We start from the raw sequence: 21,134 nt of genomic DNA, 5'->3' as shown, positions 1-21,134 counted from the left end.
ACAACATTGGAACCTCAGGCAGCTGATTTGTTTCCTTGTCCTGTCCAACCAGTTCTGGGCTTTTGCTGATTCCTCCAGCACATATCCCCAGGACTCTTGCCACGTTTTTGCAAGTAAAATTATATGAACACCATAGTGTTAACTGTGGGAGTTGTTTCTACTGGTTGTTTTCAACGCTTTCATCAATGCTTCAAACATTACAGACACATGGCTAGTACAGTTGCTAACCGCAAGGCAAAGCCTGCTCTCCCACATTTATAATTTATCTTCAAAATCCCAGCAAAGGAAAGAGCAGCTTTGGGAGGGGGTGAGGGGCTTGGCCTATGGTATCACATTCCCACTGAGACTTCTCAGATACTGCACCCAAATCTTCAGGAATTTCTCAAAGTGGAATTGGTTAATCCAACAGCTACACCGTAACAAAGCTCGAGTCCAGTGGCACTGCTTTTAAGACCAATAAAATTTTATTCAGGGTGTAAGCTATTGTGTGCACACACACTTCTTCAGTAACAATTCATGCTTAGATTCAGGTTCATGAATCAGTGGTCTAAATATAGGATTGCCAATCCCCAGGAGATCCCTCGGTTTGGAGATCCACCCCCTGCTTCAGGCTCATCAGAGGGGGGGGGGGATGTCTGCTGGACATTCTATTATTCCCTATGGAGACTAATTCCCATAGGGTATAATGGAAAATTGATCTGTGGGTATCTGAAACTCTATTTTTTGAGGTAGAGGCACCAAATTTTCAGCGTAGCATCAGGTGCCTCTCCTCAAAACACCCCAAGTTTCAAAAAGCTTGAACTGGGGGTCCAATTCTATGAGCCCCAGAAGAAGGTCCCTATCCTTCATTATTTCCAGTGGAGGGAAAGCATTTAAAAGGTGTGTGGTTCCTCCTTTAAATGTGATGGCCAGAACTCCCTTTGGAGTTCAATCGTGCTTGTTACAGCCTTGATCCTGGCTTCACCCCCAAAGTCTCCTGGCTCCGTCCCCAAAGTCTGCAGATATTTCTTGAATTGAACCTGGGAACCCTATCTCAATACACATGTGTTTTTTTGAACATGTTTAAGCCGCAGAAGAAAAGCTAGTGTGTGAATCCAGCCTTCAAGCTCAACATGGCTCCTCCAAGTTAGCCAGGCCATAGGCACCTTCCTTTAACACTGTGATAATACCAGCACACCTTTACCCAACAGACTAACGCCTCAACGGACGCGGGCCTCGACGCAGCCACGCCACGCCCCCCCCCCAGCACCGCCTGCATCCCCCCCTCCCTCGCATCGAAGCCCCGCCTTCCTGGGAGAGGGAGCGTTTCGCAGTCACGGGAAGCCTCGTTTCCCTCAATCTCTTCTAAGGCTTCTGGTCTTCTCGCGTGGCCCCTCGCAGCGGCCACGTCACATGATCCAGCGTTCGGTGGGGGAGCGAAGTGACGCACGAGCGGCGCGGGAGGAGGGTGTTACGCGAACTGAGCGGCAGGCAGCGCCAACGGTTTCCTTTCCGCCTCGTGCCGCGCTGCGAAGGTTTCGTGTTCCCCTCGCCGGTCGTCGCTGCCATGGCCTCCCGCCGCCCCTCGACTCCCCTGGACCTGGCGATACTGCTGGTTGTTGTCGCCTCTTGCCTCACTTCTCTGAATGGAGTCGCTGCGGAGACGGAAGAAGGTGAGGGCTGGGCGGCGGTGTCGCTTAAGGCAGGAGGCTTGCCCTGAGGGAGAGGGGCTGGGGCTCAGGTTGCTGCTTCGCGGCCCTTTCTGAGAGTCCGGGAGGAGAAATGCGGGGGAGGGGGCGGAGGCGCTCTGTTGGGGACGGGCTCTGCGCTTCAGGTGCAACCCTGGCCTTGGTCAGCCTCCAGGGCTGAAGGCCCTCCCGCATTCCTGCCCTGCTCCGAGCCCGGCAGCTGAGCCGGCGTTTTCCGGGGGAAAGGAATGCGGGTCACGAACTTTCTTGAATAAGGGCGGTGGTCTCTGCGGGAGAGCGAGAACTCTGCCTGCTCGGTTACGGACGGGGGCAGCCACCGTCGCTGAATCCATATGATGCTTCTCTTCGCGCTTCCAAACTCAACCTGGGACATATCACAGTATCGGGAAGTACTGTTAATGGAGGGAGGGGGGCATGGTCGGCAGTGCGGGAGAGTGAAAACACGCTAAGGATTGCCAGCATTTAGTAGAAATTACAATTTAACAAAATCGTGGGAACTAGCCCACCTGGTGTGTGATTAACCACTTGACATTTTTAAAGATTAGATTTGCTTTTCCTTTGACAAGTAAGGTGGATTTGGGCGGGCAGGACAATGGCTCTTCCCCTTCCTAGGTGGTTGATATGCTGGAGGTGTGGGGAGGGAGGCATGGTTGGTGATGCATACTGTTTGCTGTGGTTGCAGAAAGGGTTTGATTCTCCAGTAAAAGAACTTAGGATGTAATAGTTAGGGTGGTGCTGGAGCTTTGGAGTTCTGATGTGTTCTTCCAGAGGTCCCAGACTAATAGTTGATGTGCGCATTCTGCTGTTAGAGAGTGGTGTTCGTACATATGTGCTGCCATCAACTGTGAAAGTTCAGGAATATTCTAGTAGCAAAAATGCATATTATGTAAAACTGTCTGTTTCATAGACTTGCATCTCCAGTTTGGTGTAGTGGTTAAGTGCACGGACTCTTATGTGGGAGCACCTGGTTTGATTCTCCACTCCTCTGCTTGAACCTGCTGGAATGGCCTTGGGTTAGCCATAGCTCTCTCAAGAGTTGTCCTTGAAAGGGCAGTGTCTGAGAGAGCTCTCTTGGCCCCACCCACCTCACAGGGTGTCTGTTGTGGGGGGAGAAGATATAGGAGATTGTAAGCTGCTCTTGAGTCTCTGATTCAGAGAGAAGGGGGGGTATAAATCTGCAGTCTTCTTCTCCTGCTCTGATGGTGTAAGGCCATTTACCAGATTTGCATTAATCCAAAGTATAAGGTGCTAAGATTTGCTGTTCAAAAGCCTGGTTCTTTGCAGACTGAAAGCTATTTAGAGAGGTCTACAAGGTTTTAATCACCAACTTTCTACCTTCATCTGTTGGAGGAACTGTAATATTTTATAGTTCTCACTTCTTTGTGGGTTTTTCTCCTGTTTTGCATGTTAAATTTTAATTTAAATTAAAAATACAGAGTTTCTAGTTTTCTGAGGATCAGTTCACATACTATTTCAACATTACAATGGGTGCAGTAGGTTCTGGTGTCAAATACTACTGAAACTACTGATCCGCTCCTTTTTAATAATCTTATTTTTTGTTTTTGTTTTTTGAAAAACCTTGTTCTTTCTTTTCAGTTGACTGTGCAATCCATACCAACTGCAGTTCCTGTCTTAATCTTAATAGTACCTTAAACTCTAGCTGTCAGTGGCTAGACTGCAAAGGTAACGTTTTTCAAACTTCTTGAACTCTGGTTCCTTTGTAAATTTCACCTCTGGAATTCTCTAACATATTAGCTCTCAGCTTGGCCAGGCTGGCATGTGCACAGAATCTATGATTTCTAAGTGTATATATATTTGCTTTCTCTGAATTCCTTAAGTGAGAATGTGGATAGTTTTTAATACTCAGTTTTTTCTTCATCATCTATTATTAACATTAACAACCAGATCTTGAAATGATAAGGCAATTGTTGGCTGTATCCAGCTTTCAGCTAAAAACTAGGACACTTTAATAAAACTTAAGACACTTGAGATAACCTTGTGATTGGGCATGATGAAATAACAATGTTATAACTGCTAATTTCTGACCAAGTTCTCTCAATTATTTGATCTGTGTTAGGGCTACTGTTTAGAACCCAGCCACCTTACAGATAGTCTTGTACTTTTTCATGACTTTTAAAAACTGAAATTACGGTAAGTTGTGAAAAATTGGGGACAATGGCTGTTCAGGTCTTTTTTGCTCAGAGTCAACTTCTGCTTTTGCCTTTTTATTATTGATAGGGAAAATAGATTTTTCTTCTTGGGGAGGGGACACGTAAAAATGAGGGTAATTAGAATATATGCAGTACTTAAGATTTCCTGAACTTTTTGTGTGAAGTTCATTAATAAACCCAAATTTATTGTTCTGCTTTAGTGCTCTGGAACATGTAGTTTAGCATATAAAATTGTATTATTTGAATATAGAATTTAGAATTACTGGTGCCCTAGTCTTCTATGAGCAAAATTGTGAATAAACCCAATATTTGGAAAGAGTTCCTATGTGAACTTAGCACATCTTTAGTTTTTGGCATCTGAGAGGTAGGAAAAATAGTGGGGGGGAACAGCTTTGTAGTAAACAAAGTAAATGTATTGATGAGGCAAGAAATAGTTTCATATAGGATTAGCAGCATATTTTATATTGGATTAAACTTTATAATATACTGGCATGCATATTATATTGTATTGTGGACAAAAATTGTCACACTTAAACTATGAATGTATTTTTCAAAACATGTTGTATGTCTCTACACTATACACAAAAATGTATCATTTAATGCTGTAGATCAGGGGTGTCAAACATCTGGCCTGGGGGCCAGATCAGGCCCCCAGAGGGCTCCTATCAGGCCCCTGAGCAACTGGCTGTCATCTGCTTCCTTCTCCCTCTCTCTTGGTTCCTTCTGTGTAACAGCTTGTCTTGCAAGGCTTGCTCAATCACACAGGAGCTACAGAACAAAATCTCTGTTTTCTCCATTGGCTGAGGCTCCTCCCTTGGGGAGGAAAGGGGGGAAGAAGAGCTTGCTTTGCCAGGCTATCACAATCACACAGCAGAGCTACTGAGCCAGCCCTCTCTTCCTTTTGTTGGCTGAGGCTCCTCCCCCTCATGGTCCTCTAAGGAAGGAAGGAAAGAGCCAGAGCTTCCTTTACCCAGTTCCCTGGATCCCATGGGAGAATTCAAAGAAAGAACCTTTAAGTCCAATAAGTGCTAATGTTTTAAGCATGTTTTAATTTTTTTTAAAAAAATCTTTAATTATGTTTGTGTTCTTTATAAAGTTTATATCTCTGTTATATGGCCTGGTCCAACAAGGTCTCATTCATGTCAGATCTGGCCCTTATGACAAATGAGTTCAACACCCCTGATGTAGATTGTCATACATAAAAATTTTCATACAATACACACTACACCTGTTGGATGAGTAACAGCATGTTTAACAATATGTTTATCTGACAAAAGGAAGCATTGACTCTTGGAAGCTTACACCCAAAAAATCTAGTTGATCCCTAAAGTGCTACTGGACTGAAATCTAGTTGTTCTGCTGCAGACCACAGCTACTCTCTGAAACTAACATGTTAACAGCATTTCACACAATTCAAAAAGAGAAAACACTTTTTTCTAGGCCTTTATATCTCTACCCACATTTCTTCTCCCAACTGGTGGTGACTGTGAGTGGAAAAACAGCCAGAAGGGAAGAGTTTAACCAGCCCCCAGCCCTGCTGTGCCTCAGAAGCCATGGGGGGGAGGGTTACCAAAAATTGGAGGAAAGTATGTATATACTGTGTCAACTCACCAACATCAGTTGGAGACTTACATGATTATTCCACACCAAAATGACTCCTACATAAATATTATCACAGGCAGCATATTATGAAGAAGCTGATTAGTACATGTGTAAGATTTTTTTTATACCATATGTAGGAATGTTTACCTGCATGAACCTCTACCTGCCTGCAGCTTGAAGAGATGAACTCTAGACTCTATTGCTCCAATGAGAGCAAAGTCTAAATTGTATTGAAATTGTCACTGGCTTAGGTGGTATGACTCAGATGTGCAGGAAGGAACTCTGCATAAGTAATTGCAGTGGAAGTTTAGAATTAAGGCAAGAAGAGAAAGCAGAGGAAGTTTAGAATTAAAGCAAGAAACTTTATAAAGTACTGAAGAGCAGGAGAAGCTGTGTGCCATGCAGGAGTGGGGTTGTAGAGAAGTTTGACTGAGAGACGGGCTTGTTAAAAGAAGTGAGATCAGGTAGACAGTTGAAGGAGCCTTCAGCGGTGGAGAGATGAAGTGGAAGGAAGATATAAGGAAAGTTGACCAGATCTCATATGGGTAAGAAACAGGAGGGGTGTACATGGTTGAAAGAAAAAGTAGGGAGGCATGGAAAGTTTAGGGGCTACAGGCCAAGTTGTAAGCCGCCCTGAGCCCACTTGTGGGATAGGGTGGGGTATAAATCAGAAAATGAAATTAAAAATTAAATATGGAAGAGGCCTAGTATTGCTAGGCCATCTTAAAACTTAGAAAGAAGCTGACAGCGGCTGTATTGGTTCCAAAGTATAATCCAAACAAAACCAGAAAACAATTACATAATACGTTTTATTAGAACCCACCAAATGAAGTTGTTCCTTTAAGATTACACAATAGAGAAATTTTGTGATTTGTAGATGCTGTTGGTGCTGCAATGTGCTGCAAAGTACTACTAGTGCTGTTTTGAAGAGACAGCAGACAGCAAGGGCCATAAACCAAGAGAGTGGGATCTAAACTAAGCACCCAGTTCCTGAGCTGCAGGAAAATGGTGCATAAAATACTTTTAAAAACTAGTATCTGTAAGTGGTTCTGTTGTTAAGCATGGAGTTGTATGTGTATACCTGGGCTCAGATGCAGTTCTGAAGTGAAGTAGTTGCTCTTTATGTAAGCAGCTACTAGCTGTACTTTGACTTTTTGCAGGTATTTAGGGATGATGGAAGGAAATGACTTCTAGTCTAACAGCCTTCTAGCTAGCAACCAGTCTTTAGCCATCTATTCTTAAAACAGCTCTTTGGCTGAACCAGAGGATTGTTCTAGTTTGGGAAAAATAGAATACCCAGATAGAGCAAATTAATAGTTGTAAAATATTTCTAGAAGAGTGTACAAAATATTCCTCAAAACTGCATATAGATAACATATCTTGCTAAATGCTTTACTTTCATTATTTAAATTATAAGCTGAATATTTTTCTTCTTGGCAGAAGTGGATCAGTCCCGATGTACAAATAAAACAAATGAACATGGAAATTGTAGTATTTTTACAGGTCATGAACAATGCTTGGGTAAGTATTTAACTCCTTGCATGTGCTATATTATATATTTAACTACTGGCAGTTCTTATACACTTTGCAGTGTTCATCTACTTTTCCTACCATATCTCCCTTTTAAAATGTGGGAACAGAACTCTAAGCACTTCTCAGCAGCAGCCTATCCATATTCCAGGCAGTCCTTTAAGTGAGTTTATGCTGAATCACTGGTTAACAGTTGAGAAATACCCAGTGGCCCCATTTGACTGACTGATATCCTCACTACTAAGGATAAGATATCCTGAGCTTGTTTAGCCACCCTGAACATTGCCTTGCTCTGTCACTATTGCAGATGTGTTCATAGGGTAATATGCCTACTAGTTGCATTTAATGAATTTGTCTCATCCAGTATGTGGTTTACATCAGGGGAGGTCAGACAGACTTTGTTTCTGTAAACTGCTTAATTTTTTCAAGAGTTTTGAGAGCCACCATTCACAGTATAGCAGCTAAATGGGTGGACCCAATCACAAAATGAAAGCTTGTACAAAATCCATAGCATTTCAGATCACGTCTGAAGTGCTTGGGTTGGGAAATTTTTTCTTTGCTCTTTTCCCCAAAACACCCCCCCTCCCCCCCCGTTTTAGCTTGTTCTGTAGGGGAAAGTAAACTGTTAGTGTTTTCCTAGAGAAATCAGGTAGCAGCTTTGTTTGGCGGGGTGGGGGGAGGAAGAAATGGTGCCATGTTCTTTTCTCATGCAAAGGGGTGGGGAGGAGAAAGAATGTTGGTGCTGTTTTTCCATCCAGAATAGAAGTTCGTGTTTGTGTGTGCCTCTACACAAGAAAAAGGAGAGCAGCTGCTGTGGCAACTTCAGAAGGAAGGATAAGGAAGTAGAGAGCTGCTTCTAATTGCTTGGAGAGTGACTGGTTACTCCTTAGTGATTTTCTGTCTGCCTGTTTTACATTATGTCTTCACAAGAATCTCTGGAGCTGGGATGGCTACTGAGATTAAACATGGGTCTAAATAGTTTTCTAAATAGTTTTTCTTGTATTTCATTATTTCTTTAGCTCCTACCAGCAACACAACAATCACACCTCCCAGAACCACAGCCAGCTCTCCTACCACAGGTAAAGAAATTGTTTGCTCTATAACCTAGTTTTAGGCAATACAACTCATATGTTAAGAGCACTGCGTGAGACCTCCCTTTACTTCGCAAGAAGATGGAATTTCAGCTTTTCAGTTGTTACTATCCCACCATTTATAAAACTTTTCATTTATAGAGTTCATACTCCCCACTTGTAATCTTGTGCCAGAATTGAATGGTCCGTGAGGCACTGTATGTGTGTGTGTGTATAAAGATAAAACAAATCCCTCTACTCAGTGAAATGTTGAATGCGACACACCTGAGTACTAGGGCTGTACAAGCTGGAAATTGGGGGCAGTGTTCCCTCTAAGCTGAGTTAGTGTGAGCTAGCTCATGGTTTTTTAGCCTCCAGCTCACACATTTTTGTCTTACTTCAGGAAAACTGGCCCCAGAGCAAACTGAGCCTGATCAATAAAATAAAATAATTTATGCAGTAGCTCACAACTTTAATGCCAGTAGCTCACTAAGTAAAATTTTTGCTCACAAGGCTCCACAGCTTCGAGGGAGTATTGCTTGGGGGTGAGGGGTCATCTCATTTCCCCCTTCTCTATTTACTCTCCTTTCCCTGAAAGCCCCCATAGTGTCTACCCTTTTCCTGACTCATTCTCTCCTCAGTCATTCACCAACTTATCTTTATCTGCATCTCTGATTTCAGCTCCCACCTCTCTACTTTAGGAAAACTAGGGTCCAGTTGTGTGTTGTCAGGTGCTGGGTCAGGCCCACTTGCTTGGTATGGAACCCTTAAGGACTTGGGGGGGGCACTTTCCCCTCCCCACATTGTTTCCCCTTTCCCTCCTCCAGATAATTCCCCATATCCTCTCCGTCTTTCCCTGCCTCCTCCTCAGCCATTCACCAGTTTGCCTTTTATCTGCCTCCTATCTTCAGTGGTATTTGTTTACTTAATTTATACCCTTTCTATCTCCACAGTGGGGACCAAAGCAGCTTACTTCATTTTCCTGTCCCCCCTTTTTATCCTCACAACAACCCTGTGAGGTAGATTATAGTATATGACTAGCAGCACAGTATCTAGTGAACCTCCATGACTTTGATTTGTTAAAGCTACAGGTGCTCCTTTTATCATTTTGGATTTTTAGCCCCCCCCCCCCCCACCACCACCAGTGTCTTTTGGATTTTTCTGCAGCCCTGACACATTCTTCCGGTTTGTGGAAAGATCTGTTTTGTCCATTCACAGCTCCAGTCACTGGATTTAAACATGCTCAGATTTTTCCAGCTTAGTTACTAGAATTACACAAGTGGGAACCCATAGCACGGGGAGATCCCTTCCCCTTCTTATCTTTAATCCCCCTGAGTCAGTGCCAGCTAAGAGACATTGATGCTGGCAAGCTCACCATGGCTGTAGGCGTCTACCATCAGGCATGGTATGGCTCCCTCCGCCCTTAAGAGCTTCTGCTGCTGGGATGTTGCATTCCTCCCCCCCCCCCCCCCCGCAAACTCCATCCCACTGGCATCAATGCTGGCAAGCCCCATGCAGCTCCAGACTCCTCTCCCCCCACTTTGAGTCACTGCTGATACTCACAGCAGGTAGGTGCAATGTGTTTGCACATGCATAGACAACACTTTCATTTTTAGAGTGGATTTAACCTACCCCATGTAATTTTTTAAAAACCAATTTCAGGGTTTTCTGAAATGGTGGGGTCCCCCTAGTTTTGGAGAAAAATCTTTTTTATCTTAGTGGGGGCCTGATCCATGGATTTTGATATCTGCAAATCCACCCACACTTGAAGAACAGATACACCAATAGATAATATGATGAATACTTTGCTTCCCAGCTAGCCCTGAATCCCAAAGGTCTAGTCCTGTGATGTGGGTGTTTTAACTAGGGGTGCACAATTTTTTTCCCCTGGTACTTTTCAGTTGGGTCTGTTGGACACCCCCCCCCAAAAAAAAAGTGATTTCTGGAAGAACCCAGATACCAATACCAGCAAAGTATTTGGATCGGGAATCCCCCCCCCCCCCCCAGTCCAGTAGACTTGAACCAAAAAGTACAGAGAAGAAAAAAGCCCTGACAACGCTGCAAAGAACAGCTGAGAGATGGCTCAGCTGGGGCTCTTTTGGGTGGTCCTTTTAAACAGGACTGTCCAAAAGAGCTCACAAATGAGCCAATCCTGCTGGGAGAGTCCTCTCCACAGGCTCTGCTGGGCAGCCCAGTTTAAACTAGACTGCCCAACAGAGCCCATAAAGGAGCTGATCCTGTGGGAGAGCTCTCCACTCCTTGGCTGTTTTGCAGGCTGTTTTCTGCAGTCCCTTTAAATACCCCTGTTAAAAGAGACTGCAGAAGAAAGCCCCAAAACAGTTGATCTGCGAGAGCAGTCTGCTCCAGCCCCTCAGCTGTTGTTCAGGTTTTCCAGTAATTCCCAAATATATATGTGATTCCCCCTCCCTCCCGGTTCTCCAAAAAAACCCTGGATACATTTGGGGTGCCAAAATATACCCAAAAATACCAATAAGGTGCTTTTTGGGTATGTTTTCAGTTCAGGTAGACCTTAACACAAACCCCTAGACTTAGCTATTAACGGCTGAGCGTAATAATTTCCCCTTTTTCTTTTCTGGGTCCCATGCTCTTTAACTTGTTCATAAATGATTTAGAGTTGGAAGTGAGCAGTGAAGTGGCCAAGTTTGCAGATGACACTAAATTGTTCAGGGCGGTGAGAGCCAGAGAGGATTTTTTTAAAAAAAATTTTTATTGTTATATATTCCAACACCAATCCACCTCTGTGAGAGTCCCAGGCCATAGATACATTATAATATTCCATAAATTTATAACTATTAACATTTCATCCAAATACAACTCCATCACTCTATTTAAACATCTTATCCATTCATTTTCTTATTAACCAACCAATCGTCTTAAATTGTTTAAACTTTTCCAAATATCTCACCATCTTCCTAAACCACCCCTCCTCCTGTTCCCTAGCCTTTAATCCGTTCATTCTTCGTATCTTCATCGTTAAATACTCCAAAATAATTATATAATTCATTTTATCCCTCCAGTGATTAATTGTCAATTCCTCAGCTTCTTTCCAGTTCCTTGCTATCACTTGTCTTGCTGCTACTAACATCAAATTAATCCATTTACTATCCTCTTTTGATCTTAATCCCACACCATCCAAATTAATAATTGCCATTGCTTTAGATATACTTATTTTCCATCCCATAATCTTTGTCATCTCTACGCCAACCTGCAACCAGAATTTTTTCACTAAGGGACAATCCCACCACATGTGACTGAAAGTTCCAATTTCTCCACATTTCCTCCAACAATTTTTACTCCCTGATTTAGAAATATAATACATCTTAATGGGTGTATAATACCATTTCTGTATCATCTTCAATCCCTGCTCCTGCACTAACCTAGATGTTGTAACAAAGGGAGGTAATCTAAACATCCTCTCCCAATCTTCATTTAAAATTTTATCTCCAATATCTGTTTCCCAATGTTCCTTCAAAAATTCTCTCGGGGATTTCCCTGTACCTAATAAAATCTTATACACTTTTGAAACTATTTTTGACTTATCTTCGCTATACGAGAGCCAGAGAGGATTGTGAGGAACTCCAAAGGGATCTGTTGAGGCTGGGTGAATGGGCGTCAACGTGGCAGATGCGGTTCAATGTGGCCAAGTGCAAAGTAATGGGGCCATTGGGGCCAAGCATCCCAGCTACAAATACAAGTTGATGGGGTGTGAACTGGCAGAGACTGACCAAGAGAGAGATCTTGGGGTCGTGGTAGATAACTCACTGAAAATGTCAAGACAGTGTGCGTTTGCAATAAAAAAGGCCAACGCCATGCTGGGAAATTAGGAAAGGAATTGAAAACAAATCAGCCAGTATCATAATGCCCCTGTATAAATCAATGGTGCGGTCTCATTTGGAGTAGTGTGTGCAGTTCTGGTCGCCGCACCTCAAAAAGGATATTCTAGCATTGGAGAAAGTCCAGAAAAGGGCAACTAGAATGATTAAAGGTTTGGAACACTTTCCCTATGAAGAAAGGTTAAAACGCTTGGGGCTCTTTAGCTTGGAGAAACGTCAACTGCGGGGTGACGTGATAGAGGTTTACAAGATAATGCATGGTATGGAGAAAGTAGAGAAAGAAGTACTTTTCTCCCTTTCTCACAATACAAGAACTCTTGGGCGTTCGATGAAATTGCTGAGCAGACAGGTTAAAACGGATAAAAGGAAGTACTTCTTCACCAAAAGGGTGATTAACATGTGGAATTCACTGCCACAGGAGGTGGTGGCGGCCTTCAAGAGAGGTTTAGATAAAAAAATGGAGCAGAGGTCCATCAGTGGCTATTAGCCACAGTGTGTATATATATATATATAATTTTTTTTTTTTTGGCCACTGTGTGACACAGTGTTGGACTGGATGGGCCATTGGCCTGATCTAACATGGCTTCTCCCCCATCCATTGGAATCAAATCCCCTGTGGTCTCTGGGAGCTCTGGAATGTTAGGAGAATACCTTGTGCTTGGGTCTTGTTTTTTCTTAGTTTGTAAATATCTGGTACTGGGGAAGTCTTCTCAAAACATGTAGAAAACCCTGCCTTGTCTGTGGGTTGCTCCATTTCTCTATGCAGCTGATAAGCATTGAAACATCCAGGTTGCTGTTAGAAGAACATATACTTAGTTTGTAACTCATTTAATTATGTTTGTATTCTATAACTATAGGCAGAGATTTTGAAGTTAAAATAACTTTTTGATTCAACCTAAATGGAATGTTTTTTTGAAAACAGGTAATACAACACACATCCCTTCACCTAAAGTAACAACCGCTACAGTAATCTCTACTACTATACCAGGTACTATTTTATTATTGCAAAATCATATTAAGGCAAAGCTGTCTTGTAATATGTGGAACTAAACTATAATGTGTGATCAATGAGCTATAAAATTGATATTTTGTATATTTGGTTTCAAATGTTGCTACTTATTTAGGTTCATTTTGAACCTTATTTCTATCTATACTAAAATAGCAGCAGGTTAGAAAGATCTAGGACAGGGGTGTCAAACATGCAGCCCCTGGAAGTTTCCTATCAGGCCCTCAAGCAACTGGCTGTTAGCTTCCTCCTCCTTCGCTCTTGCTTCCTTCTGCATCACAGCTTGCTTTGTCAAGCTTGCTCAATCACACAGGAGCTACAGAGTAAAGCCTCTATTTTCTCCATAGGCTGAGGCTCCTCTCTTGGGGAAGAAGGGGGGGAAGGAAAAGTTTGCTTTACCAGGCTCTCTCAATCACACAGCAGAGCTACTGTCTCTCTTCCTTCTATTGGCTGAGGCTCCTCCCCCTCCGGGTCCCCTGGGGAAGGAAGAAAAGAGCCAGAGCTTCCTTTGCTCAGTTCCCTGGATCCCATGGAAGAAATACAAAGAAAGCACCTTTAAGATCAATTAGTGCTATTTTAATCATGTTATTTTAAGTTTAAAAAAAAAAAAACCTTTGTATTTGTCTGTGCCCTTTATAAAATTTATATCTCTGCTACCTGGCATTACTTTTTATGACATACATGGCCTGGTCTGACAAGGTCTCATTTATGTCAGAGCCTGACAAATTAGTAATACCCCTGATCTAGGAGTTGCTGTAGTTCTTTTCTGAGGTCTCTGAAGAATTGCTCTTGCCACTGTGCTTCCATTGGCAGAGCTGTTTCTGGATGTGCACTGATAGAATGGTAGAAATCTACAAAATGCAGTTATTACCCCAGCTTTTGTATGGAGTGCCAGTATGGGCTTCTGAAAATCTTCATACTTTAGAAATTTCCCAAAATTTACACACAGACTTCTTGCTGTCCCACCTTCAACACCTTCTGTAATGACTAGAATTATCTTAATCTCAGATAATAACAACCTTAGTTTATAAAATAACTTACCAATTTTTGGTTGAAGATTATTTTTCATATGACTTCTGAATTACTTTCTTTGGCATATGGGGAAATGAAGGATAGGTCTTGATACAGCTTTGTTTTGAGAATAGTGGCCAAGCTTGGCTTCTCAGTTGATTATCTGAGCTTCCTTGGATCTTGTCAAGCATATCTCTTGTCAAGCAAAGATTGTTGGATCAGTGTATTCAAGCCGACGTGGGAATATTAGGCAAATTGAGAATTTCTGTGATTTATAACAGTTATCTCCTTCACCTCTGGTATCTTCTCCATATTTTGTTAATCTAATTAATTTCAAGTATTGAAAAGCTTTTACTAGGGCTTGTTTTGATATCTTGCCATTACTGGCCAATGAAGGTCATTTAAAACAGATACCTTATGAGAAAAGAGTTTGCCCCTGTGATCAAATGTCTGTTGAAGACCTATGCCTATGTCATGTCATATTTTATTGTGTAAAACATGAGGTGGATCTAAATAGATTTTTGTTTACCATTTTATCTCACCATCTTGGAAAGTCAGAGCAAGAAAAATTAGCATTCCTGTTGTCAGAGATAAATATATTAGTTTCCAAGTGGCAAGGTTTGTGGCTGCCATTATAAATTTTAAAAAGAGTAATGAGATATATTAACTACTCCCCTTTTTACCACTGTGGGTTGTTTTCTTAGGATGTCATTGGATAAATTGTATTGATAATTCAGCCTAAATTTTATCATGATTAATATTTCTATTGTTGTATTGAATGTTTTATTGAGGGTTTTTTTAATGTTGTGTCTGGTTGTTGGTTGCTATGGCATTTTGTTGCTAATGCAATAAAGATTGATTGATTAATAGAATGGTAGCTACAATATGGGGCTTGGATTTTATAAAATGAAAAGAGGATTCAAAAAGCAATATGATTTAATAGCCAAACCCTAATCTTTTTTTGGCAGGCACGCAACCACCCCGCAAATCTACGTTTGATGCTTCCAGTTTTATTGGTGGGATTGTCCTTGTGCTGGGTCTTCAAGCTGTAATCTTCTTCCTGTATAAATTTTGCAAGTCCAAAGATCAAAACTACCATACCCTCTAGGATGTTGCTTTTCAGTGGACTCATAGCTCAACATCTGTGGTTAGATGAATCAAAACATCCTTTATTCCACATAGAAGACTGCAATTCAAAATATTCTTATTCCTCAAGATTTATTTAAAAGAATATTTTTGCAACATGCTTGGAAGAAGAAGGTTGTGTGAATCATGTCTTAATCTGCAAGAATACAATATTCTGCATGAACCCCTATTGGCTGTATTAAATTACTTTGGCTGCTGTGGAACCTTTTTGCTGTACCTGACATGCCAAATGTAGATTTGTATTCAATGGCAGCAGTGTCTCAGTAGATAATTGCAGTGGTTAAATTAGCTAGCCTTAGTTTTAGTATCCCTTTATGATGTTATTAAAATGTGAACTACTGATGATTTGGCATAAGACACTATTTGTGTGAAAACTATAGCTTATATAGTGTATTGCTAGTTCACTGGGATAGATTTGTCAAAGTAGATGCTATCTCTTCTCCCCCTTTTTATGGAAGCCCATATTTTTCTATATTGGATAGTAACTGAAAGAAAACTGCATCCTTATTAAAGGAGACATAGGAAGATGTTGGTGAACAAAAGATGCATTTTTTCCTTTGTGTGTGGGGGAGAAAGACCAGTGCCTTAATGACTAGGCTGCAAACTAAAATGTTTGTGACATTTTATTTGTTTTAGGTACAGTGAATGTCATTCTACTTTCAGCACATGTTTTTCTAGTAGATACAAACTTGAGAATTATGCTCATCCTTAATTTTAAAGAAAATGGACATGGAAAGAGACAGCTGTTCTCTTTATTCACATGCTACTTCTGTTGCCATGTCTTCATAGCCTTTAAATTACCTGCCTTGGAAAGTACCATTAGCATTCTCTCTATTGAGAGTACTATTTTCAGTTGGTGCTCTTAGTGCTCACTGTTGTTGGATATTTCAAAGTTACTGTAATTTTTGATGGCTTTGTAACTAATACACTTGATTTTCTGTCCCCATAAAGCAATATCTTTAAACAGATTGAGCACTTGGAGCTACTTTAGCTTCAGATCGATGTTTATTTTGCAGGTTATGATGAACATAGCTTAAAATGGTAGAAATTCAGTTTATGGGTTCACTGTTGTGCTGCTCCTGGATGAGCCCTTGTGAAACTAGAGGAGGTTACCTAGGAATTTGCTCAATAGCAATATCTGGGTTTTAGCTTATCGTGGGGAAAGTATGTTATGTCGCTAGCCCTTCTGGTTTGAATAGTCACTTCAATAACGTTGCATAAAAGTTTGTTTATAAGAATACATAGGTAATAGTACTGTAATTTAAACTTTCAGGCAAATGCACTCAAAATAAGACAATCAGCTCAGGTGTATTAAACAGTAAATTGACCAAGTCAGTGTCTGAATTGGGTGGTATTTATGGCCTTGCAACAGTCACTTAATTTAGTTTCCTATCTCTTACAGTTCATAAATTTAAGGTGAGGACCTAAACATAGGATAAAGTATAATAGGTATAGGTATAAACTTGTGCACTTCTAAAGGGGTGGCAGTTGTTGAAAAGGATATGTATACCCCTCCATAAGCTTATCCATAAGATAAGTAGATTCTTAAAAGCAATTAAGTGTTGATTCCTTACTGGCTCTTTCTCACTCTTACAGCAGAAGGGTTCAAGACAGAAACAGTGCCACATACATGTTCATAACTGAAAATTAAGCCAATATTATTGTTGACCCAAGAATAGTTGCTGTTCGAACAACATCAAACAGCCATGTGTTCTGTGCTGCTCTTAAAATTATGACTTCTATTTTAAGTGCCTTAAACTTTCTTAATGATTGGCCTCATGTCTGAAGAAATGTGAGGAGGGGAGACTTAGTCACTAAACTTGCCCCAGTGCCAGCAATTGCGATTTTCCAAGGACTTTAGGAAATTCAGGTGCCACTCGTTCTATTCAGGAAGTTTGCATTTTCTACTTGGCTAGCATATACCTTTGTGTGTAGTGTTCAGGATAACTGTCTTCATGCAGTGGCATAAATACTTGATTATCTAGACCATGTTTGATCAGCAGCTTACCAAAATTTAGGCTAAGATTGAGGGCTTGCCACTTATCCTTCTATAAATGGATGGTTGAGTGTTTTGTTTGCAGTTTTGGAAACTGGCTAACTTGCAAATACCTAGGATAACTCACATCTGTCTCTTGTTTGAAGAGGTTTTAAAGAATATTTTAAAAACCTATATGTGTTGATGAACAGTTAATCATATGGCCTTTCTAAAGCAGTAAATTGTGACTTTCAGGCTTCATCTGTTTCAAAACCCCAGGTGTGCAAGTATATTGCATCAGGAATGGAATGTTCAGACCTTACCGTATTGCATATGTGTTGTCCTCAGTAGAAGAAATGCAAATTTATAATCACAAAACCAAAAATAATAAATGATTACTAAAGTGTTTCTGTGCATCTGTCCATAAATTTGCAACTGGAGTATGTGCTGAATGGTGATTACATAAACATTTTGAGAATTTAGTTTCAAAACTATTTTGATTGTAGTATTTTAGGTGCAGAGGAGGAATACAATCTTGCTCTCCTTGTGCAGGTCAAAGTTCTGGCACACAGGGAGGAAAGATTGTTAGCCTAATACATTTTCTGCTGATGGTATCTTGATCTCTACTCTGTTTTTGAAAGCTGTGGGCAGCTCAGGCCTTGTTCATGGTAAGCCTGCCCTGTGTACATGTGGATTGGGCTCCTGCATGCAAGCCTCGGGGGGGGGGGGAAGCAAGATGATGCATTATGCTATACCATAGCTTGATGCAATTTTACATTGCCTTCATGGAAACAGCCTGAACATACTGTGAGCAGATGTACTGTGGCAATTCATAAGTTTCATTCTTGGCAGATTTTTTAAATCCACTAGAAAAAATGGTGTGGGGGATAAGAACTTTTTTTTAACAGATTTTATTTTTATTTTATTTATATCCCGCCCTCCCCGCCGAAGCAGGCTCAGGGCAGCTCACAATATAAAATCACAATAAACAATTAAAAGCAGTACAAGTTATAAAATTACACATTCTATAATTAAAACAATAAAAATTAGTTCGGTGCTAATCACTTTGTTATATGTTTTAGTGGCGATGGTATTTCTTCAGTTTTCTACAGATTCCTTTTGCAGATCCCACCAGTACAAAAGTTTCCAGCTGGAGTACTTTCTGCTTACTGATGTGGCTGCCCTAGTGGACAGTGTTGAGATTTCCTCTTTTCATAGAACTGCATAGGTAGGATAGAATGGGGGTTTTCTGTAAGATTTGGCAAGAGAGCATCTACTATTCTGTTTCTCCATCCATTTGGTGGTACCTAGCAATATAAATAAATGTATTATACACATCTGTGTCTTCATGGATAAAATACTAATGGATTATGAGGTTTTGGCCCCTGAAAACTGCAGAAGCTGACCTATAGTAACACTATTAGATGACAACACCCAGGAAGAAGGGTAAAGCCAGTCACCTAAGGCTGCTTCCATACACAGATGATTTTCTGTAGCTCTATTCAGTGTTCATAAAAACATCAGTATATGACGTTCACTTCATCATACAGCAGAGATTCTTGCTAACACTTCTTGTTCTTCAAAAACCATCCCTACTCACTGTTTTAGGTCGTTCACTCTCTTCAGTTGCACTGATGATCCTATGCATAGAGTCAGTAGTCAAAAAGCGCTGCTTGAAATGCCTGGTTAATGCCAACGTTGATATTTCTGTGTTCTGAATCCATGATGTAGACCCTAAAACATATAAGAACAGCTTGCTAGATATTGTCAACTGATTGATTCCTAGGAAGGTGCTGAAAACTGGCTGCTTTAGACAAGCAGTGGGAAGAAGTAAAAGTCAAACGGCAGTGATCCCTTTTTTGAGGGTGGAGGGGATGGGAGACAAGCCAGACAAAACTATCTGCACATCTAGGGGTTTTCCCTGATGTGAAGACTCAGGCTGATTCCACATTTGCCCTCCTTTCGCTCCGGTGTTGTTCCATGCGGGCCAGATATCCCGATTCCACATTAGAGGATTTCCCCCGGATTCAATTCCCAATCTGTTCCATATTTTCTGATTCCGCATTACCGCTGCTCCCAGAGTTTCCCCCTCCCTCATACGTTTCCCCCTTTTTTTTTACACGCATGCGTATTTGCGTTACAACATAACGTCTTTGTTTGCATTAAAACGTAATGCCAGAGGCATAATACTGGCAAAGTCATGTGTTTTCCTTTCGCCCTGCCATTGGCAGGTTAAGCCCCATGAAATCTGAGTCGGCGATCCACCGTTTTTATCTACACACGCTGAATGTTAAGCACATAGTTTTCCGTTAAAACCTATAACAAATTACAAACAGATGTGTGAAAGGGGGGGGAAGAAATATGCAGAGGGGTTAAGGGAGAAAGTTTCCCCAACCTATCAAAAATATAAAGCTGTAAACAATCAAATTTCTGCTCCTGTTTGAGGCCATGGGGGGGGGGGATCGATAAAGGTGGCAATCATGCATGTTTAAAGTAGTTCGTGCAACATCACTTTTTATTTAGTTGCGTTGCAATGATCTTATTTGGAAAAAAATACAGCAGTCAGGATTGATTTTTTTCGGAGGGAGGGAGAACATAATCACAATGCAATGGCACATCAAATTCACGTGGAATACAGTAAAAAAGGGGGGGCGGGTGCAAGTAAGTGATGCATTCGGGAAAAGAAAATAGCGTTACATCGTTATATTGTTTTCGTGTTGTAACGTGAAACGAGTTGTTTTTTTAAAAAATCAATTTCAGGAAAATATTGCATAATTTTCAAAGGGAGTAAAATTGTGGAATTATGACGAAATAACTGGGCGGAAACACAGCGTCGGAGCCGGAGCAAAGGCTAATGCGGAATCACCCTTAGTCTCCCTTTTCTATGTCCCTCTTGCTTTTGCTTATCTGCATGGGGGCTAGGAATTTGCAGTGTGATACAGTTGTATGGGTTCCTGTCAGAAGTTTTGAAGCAAAATAATTCATGGAAGAGAACTCAAAATGTGTTTCACTTACAAACCTTTCTGAAGAATATTTTGTCATGTAACAAAGCATAAGGTAAGTGCCAATGTAAAGGGTAGGAATGCTAAGGAACTGCCTGGTATACTACTGTGTTTCCATTTGCAAGTACCAGTTCCTGAGACTACAGAAAGGAAAAAGGTTCACAATGCTTTGCCTTGCTAGACTATTCTCAAATACTGCCTGCTTTCTTCCTTCTTCATCCCTCTTGCAGGAGACAGGCCTGGAATTGCTAAAAGAATCATGGTAACTGTTTACAGAATAACTGTATTCTGATACTACTCCTTTGCATATATACTAGTTCCCCCAAAGGACTTAATTGGCACCTTTTCCCAAAATACCCAGGCAATCAACATGGAAAAGATCTGAATGAAAATTGAACCAATCAAAATCTGGTTGCATCATCAGCACCACTTACATAACAAGCATGGAATGGACACTTGCAGCTGAGGCTTGCATTGATTTTTTGAAAGTTAAAGTGTATACCATTACTTGGTTTGCTTAAAAGTTTTTGAATAGGGCTTCCTTGAGAAAGTTGCCTGCCACTAATCAGTTGTGCAACAAACAGCCAAAGAGGGGTTAGATGTATGGTGAGGGCATACGTTCAGCTCTCCAGGTGAACTGAGTACAACTTGATAATACCCATCGCCACATTTCTTTGCAAGAATGGGCTCATTGGCAAACAAGTTGGTATGAATATAAGGAAGTTTAGCAGAATAAGTCGGTTATTTCCACAATTATTTTTTTACACAACTACAACTTTCAGCTTGGAGTTTAAAATTTTGAAAAGCATCTGCTCTTGCTAAAGAACTGGAGCTGTTGCAGGAACTTTAGTATGTTGTTACCTGGAGAAGAACGATTTATGCTGTTGGCACTGTGTGAAAGATTAGGCGACCTCCTTTTTAGACCTGTGAAAGTAATACCACTATGTTAGATAATCTGTGAGGAGGAAAATGTATACAGAATAGGACAAACTCTAGGGTTAAGTAAACTTTAACTAAGCATTTATCTCATGTCTCAACCCTGATTTTTCTTGTGCACAAGACATGCCTAGTAATTAAAA

At 41.1% G+C, this 21,134-nt stretch overlaps 2 protein-coding genes across 2 annotated transcripts in view; one reads left to right on the top strand and one right to left on the bottom strand.

The window, feature by feature from the left end:
* Positions 1-1,292: 1,292 nt before the first annotated feature.
* On the top strand, positions 1,293-13,757 carry CD164 (CD164 molecule). Its single transcript, XM_060235270.1, has 6 exons — positions 1,293-1,652; positions 3,285-3,371; positions 6,902-6,982; positions 8,011-8,070; positions 12,838-12,903; positions 13,735-13,757. Exons 1-6 carry the CDS (start codon positions 1,547-1,549, stop codon positions 13,755-13,757), a joined length of 423 nt encoding a protein of 140 aa, XP_060091253.1. The 5' UTR covers positions 1,293-1,546.
* Positions 13,758-17,563: 3,806 nt separating this feature from the next.
* The window catches only part of LOC132585063 (coiled-coil domain-containing protein 162-like), a 53,742-nt gene continuing 50,171 nt past the window's right edge, over positions 17,564-21,134 (bottom strand). Inside the window, exons 13-15 of the mRNA XM_060256856.1 lie at positions 20,917-20,979; positions 18,654-18,787; positions 17,564-17,614 (exon numbers count right to left, since the gene is read on the bottom strand). Coding sequence (XP_060112839.1) covers positions 17,564-17,614; positions 18,654-18,787; positions 20,917-20,979 — 248 coding nt within the window. The remainder of the gene's footprint in view (positions 17,615-18,653; positions 18,788-20,916; positions 20,980-21,134) is intronic.

Source organism: Heteronotia binoei, chromosome 1 (assembly GCF_032191835.1).
Source record: "Heteronotia binoei isolate CCM8104 ecotype False Entrance Well chromosome 1, APGP_CSIRO_Hbin_v1, whole genome shotgun sequence".
Classification (NCBI taxonomy): Eukaryota; Metazoa; Chordata; class Lepidosauria; order Squamata; family Gekkonidae; genus Heteronotia; species Heteronotia binoei.
The sequence above is the reverse complement of the archived record's forward strand: the minus strand, read 5'-3'. Positions and strand labels throughout refer to the sequence as shown.

Excerpts from the sequence above, each read along its gene's own strand:
- CD164 (XM_060235270.1), top strand. The coding sequence starts at position 1,547 with ATGGCCTCCCGCCGCCCCTCGACTCCCCTGGACCTGGCGATACTGCTG. Across the intron at positions 3,372-6,901 it reads TCAGTGGCTAGACTGCAAAG|AAGTGGATCAGTCCCGATGT; the intron begins GTAACGTTTTTC and ends TCTTCTTGGCAG. Across the intron at positions 12,904-13,734 it reads AATCTCTACTACTATACCAG|AGCTGTTTCTGGATGTGCAC; the intron begins GTACTATTTTAT and ends TTCCATTGGCAG.